At 33.6% G+C, this 4705-nt stretch overlaps 1 protein-coding gene across 1 annotated transcript; it reads right to left on the bottom strand.

Annotated features, from left to right (window-relative positions):
- Positions 1-786, bottom strand: LOC107059066 (F-box protein CPR30-like). Its single transcript, XM_015305476.1, has one exon. It carries the CDS (start codon positions 784-786, stop codon positions 1-3), a length of 786 nt encoding a protein of 261 aa, XP_015160962.1.
- Between the last annotated feature and the right edge of the window lie 3919 nt (positions 787-4705).

Here is a 4705-nt window from a genome sequence, read left to right on the forward strand (position 1 = left end):
TTAATTATGTGTTGCCTTTGATGTTGTTGCATTCTTTGTATGTTCCACAACAAAGGGCCAAACACGACTTTCAATGTAGAGCTTTGCGTCAACAAGTTGACCACAATTGGTAACCTCTTGAAATCTCATTGAGTCATCCTTTGGATTGAATATTATGATAGTTGATCCATTCTTAATCAAAATTTCACCTTCACTTGACATGCAAAAATGTGGACCAAAGAAACTATACCCCACACACCTGATGTTAAACATTTTTGTCCAAGACTCTTTAACTCCGTACTCCTTCATAACCCACACATCTATATGACTCATTAGAGGATGAAAAATAGTAGACAGATCATTTCCTAATACACCAAGGTACGACGTAAAATTAAAATTTCCTTCTCCGTAGCAAGGGTTCTCCATTTCTTCCCATCTCCCATTAGCCAAGTCAATCACAAAGATGACACAATCATTATAATAACCATAATACTTATTAGTAATAGCCCAGTGAAGCTTCCCATTCAGAAGCATACCCAAGTTATTGAATGACATGGCAATCTGTAAATCACCCAAATGTTTCCAAGAATTATTATTTAGACTGTACATTTTCCCCACATTATAAAATGAATTGTCATCATCCACATTTAGAGTGATATCCACTACCTTATAATCATCATGAAGCTCATTGTATTCAAAACCATACATATAAAAGGAACCGGTTCTAGAACTAGTCATTTTCTTGAGCTTCCTAATTGACGCAGAGAAACAAGTTTTTTTGTTCAATGACAACACAAATAACCCCATTGACGGAACCCACAACCTTAATAGATTGATAGGAGTTTTTTGGAGGATAATCCAAGTCAATTGACCTAGTAACATCGTCATAAATTAAAGAGTTAACGGAACACTCCTTAAGATTATTTTCAGGTGGACCGAACCCCAATATAAGGCTATGAAAGGCCTTGTTATCAGAAGATATGTTGAGATGGGTGATGAAAAATTTATGACTAGAGATTAAACCAAGCCAAGATTTTGATAGAGACCTAAATTTCAAGAGGGGTTTCATCGAAAGCCTTAAGAGGATTTCAGTAATGATCTCTGTTGGTAGAACAATGGTTGTAAAGTTTGAATCTTGAACAAAAGAAAAATAAAATGGAGCACTGGTAATGTGCTTACTCCTCTTTTGGAGTCGATGAGAGGCTTCAGATTCCATTCTGTTGCAAAAATTTGTGAAGACAACAATGGTTTGATGTTTTTATCTACAACTATGCTCTGAAAATATTTTCTAGTTGTACCATCTATGAGAGATATGTTATATAATTCTTATCCAAATAAATGGTCATTTCTTTATTGGAAAAAGATTTTAAAGTGTTCCTTAAGTGTCATTTGATCAATTTTTCTCCTTTTAAATTCGCCATAAATGAACGTGCATTTAAGTTGTAGCAGGAAATTCACAGTCAAAAAGAATCTCTTAAATTACAACAGTCCAAAAAGACCGGTCAAAGAAATCTAGTTTTAGATTAGGAGGAGTTACTCATAAACATTAATTCACTATGGGTTTTGTCCATTTAACTTAATTTATACATAGATTTTTGTTGTTATAGTGGATTTGGACTAGGAATAAGTTTTATTTATTTATTAAAAACACTAGTAAAGTGAAAAACTTAAGCAAACCAATGAAATAATTCTTTAACAATTTGTTGGATAAAATATATTCTAAAGCACCCTGTTGGTTGCAGCCTAAAACAACTTGTGCAAAAAAGCTCTTTTTTGTACTAAGTTGTCTATCTCTGTCATAGCTACTTTATGATGAACCAAATTATTCATAGGAAATTAATTATCAGGGCCCGAGCCTATGACTTGGGTGTGGCCAACACACGAAAATCATTACTAGTCCCAAGAGAACCCTTGGTCAAGCGTACTACTGAACGGAAAACTAAACACTTAAAGCAAAAGCTTTAAAAGTGATAAACATTCACATATTTGAACATGCTTTATAAAAAGTATGAAATATAAGTATGAATTATAATAATAATAATAATGTTTAAAACACCCGAAGATCAAGACTTAACTGACTTGCTCACTTGTCTATGAAGCCTCTACTAAACTAAGATAGGTCCCGAGACAGGACAAATGCCTACCTGAATAATAAACTAGAATGTCTACTAATTAATGAAATAAATAACCGAATTGGAGTGCTCTGAAAGCAAGGAGATCTCACCTAAAGCTAATGTAGAGGATCTCAACAATGTGTATGTTGTCGACCCTGAGTACATGTAGCTACATCATTAAAAGATGCAGCGCTGAATATCATCATTACATGGAATGTATGGTATATAAAATAGATGAATACAACAGTGGTTATACTGAACATACATAATTGAAGAACAACTCAAAGAAAGATTGAAAATTTTATAACTTTAAAGTAAAGCATGCAAATTTATTGAAAACAATAATGTTTTACAACATAGATATATGCAATAATATCAAATGCTTAAATAGTATACTTTCCTTTTCTTAGGGAGTTTCTCTAACCGACAAACATCACTATGAACTTCATGATGATATAACGTCTTTCCCACATTACCATATCCATCAAATACTTTGATAGGGTAAAGGATGAACTGAACTAATGGATCTAATATCTAGGCCCTTACCAGGGGCTTTATGAAGAGTCACCCAAATAAATGGCACGATTCTATCCTACGGTGGTCGTGCAGTTATGGGGTTTGAGTTATCTAAACACTTTCCTAGCTCAGTATTCAATACAACTCTCAAATCAATGCAATGATGCTCAATAACTGTATAGGTTCCATGTTAGAAAAAAGTGTCCCACTTTAGGAAAACCTAATAATCTCTATCTTGAATTACTACTCAAAATACTTTGTTATGAATATACTAAACTTGCTTTATAAACTGACCAGAAACCTTTCTCTAAAACTGATTATGCTTCCTTCAAAACTAGCCATGTTTTTCTTTATGAAAATAACGAACTTGGAACGTTTCAAGTTGCCTTACAACTCTTTTTGAATTATGGCTCAAATACATGAAGTTTACTTTGAATGTGAAAGCAATGCATAATGAATGATATGCCAAGGCTTCTAATCAATCTTAATTAAATAGGGCACATGTGATATAATAAGCTTGAACAACAATCGAGGATCATAAATATGTAGAGAACTGAAATCTCTACAATGAAATAAAAAATCTACACTAAAAATGTATGGCAAATTTCAAATAGGGCTAACGTTGGAGTAAAACCCCTAGTCTTAGTCTTTTTAACTAAAAACTAGATATAGGGCATGAAGAAGAACTCATTCACTCACTATGATAGCCTTACATACCATAGAGGATAAGAGTTCTTCAAGAAAGATTGAAACCGTGGATTGTTCTTTTTTTGATTTTTTTACTACGTTTGGGGAGAAAGATATGAGAGTATTCTAAGGTAATACTATGATATACTTCCCAATTAGGTACTATAAAGTCAAGGTTATGTCTTAGAAAGAATGAGAAAAGACTAAAATATCCTCAATTAAAAACTCCCGTAATCCTTTCAGGAGGCCTAACTATGGTCCATAGTTAAATCTACAACTCATGGATTCCATCCGTGGAATCTAGACCAAAATCAGGGTCTCGAAAGTTCATTTCATGAAACAAATTATGGATGGTTTTTTAATTTATGGATTGTGGTTGAATACGTAAAAATCAGTCAAAAAAATAAGTTTCAGGACATTATTCTATGAGCCGAAATTATGGCCCATAGTTGGATTTACGACCCATAGTTTGGTCCATAAGAATTAGTTCAAAAAATGGCTTCAGAAGTTTGATTCTGTGATATTCATTACATCTGTACTTCACTTTACAACCCATAAATGGGGCTCATAGTTGGTAGATTATGATAACTCTACGGGAAGTGTCCCAGGTAAAATGTCATAACTTTTTCAATCTGAACTCCATTTGATACAAACTCGGTGACATTGGAAAGAAGATCATAGACATTTTATGTGAAAGGCCATGGGACACTAACTCTTAATATTGAGAGATATATGGTCATTTGAAGGTTATCCTTTCATGAACTCTTGCGAAAAACTTAGCTAGTAGGAAGATTTTGATCTCAACTTACGCTAGAGGTCCCTTATGACCCTAAACAACTTTTGATACACTTTCTACGCTTGGTAAAGGACCTTAAAATAAAATATCAAGTAGCATATCACCCGATTCAAGCTTATATACTTATGGCAAATGATTCGGATTCTAAGAGTAGAGTTGCGAGGTGTTACATTAATAATGCATTCAATCAGCTATTTATTCCTTAAAGATATTTACTCTTTGATGTTGAACTTTAATGCATTCAAGGATTTTATATGGTGAATAATGATATGAATATCAATGATAGAATCTTCAAATGAGCATTACAATAGAGGCATTTTTGTCGGTTCAATGTTAGGGTGTAATGACCCATCTTGGTTATTATGAGTAGGCCAATGGTGAAAAAATTTAGGCCAAAATACTTTTCAGGTAGTGACTTAAATTATTAGGCTAGGCCAGCCTCATACAGAGTGTAGGCTAGGTGAGGTCTAGGGCATCTGATAATGGGCGGTGTAATATTGAGGTTTGATGAAGATATTCTTGTAGTCAATGCATTAAGGAGTCCATAGGGCCTTTGAGAATTCAATTAAGTTAAGTATAACTCTGGAATTGATCTTGGCATGGAAGGTATGTG

This window comes from Solanum tuberosum, unplaced genomic scaffold (assembly GCF_000226075.1).
Source record: "Solanum tuberosum cultivar DM 1-3 516 R44 unplaced genomic scaffold, SolTub_3.0 scf00792, whole genome shotgun sequence".
Taxonomy (NCBI): Eukaryota; Viridiplantae; Streptophyta; class Magnoliopsida; order Solanales; family Solanaceae; genus Solanum; species Solanum tuberosum.

What these genes read in the sequence shown, in the direction of transcription:
- LOC107059066 (XM_015305476.1), bottom strand. Translation starts at nt 786, where the DNA reads ATGGGGTTATTTGTGTTGTCATTGAACAAAAAAACTTGTTTCTCTGCG.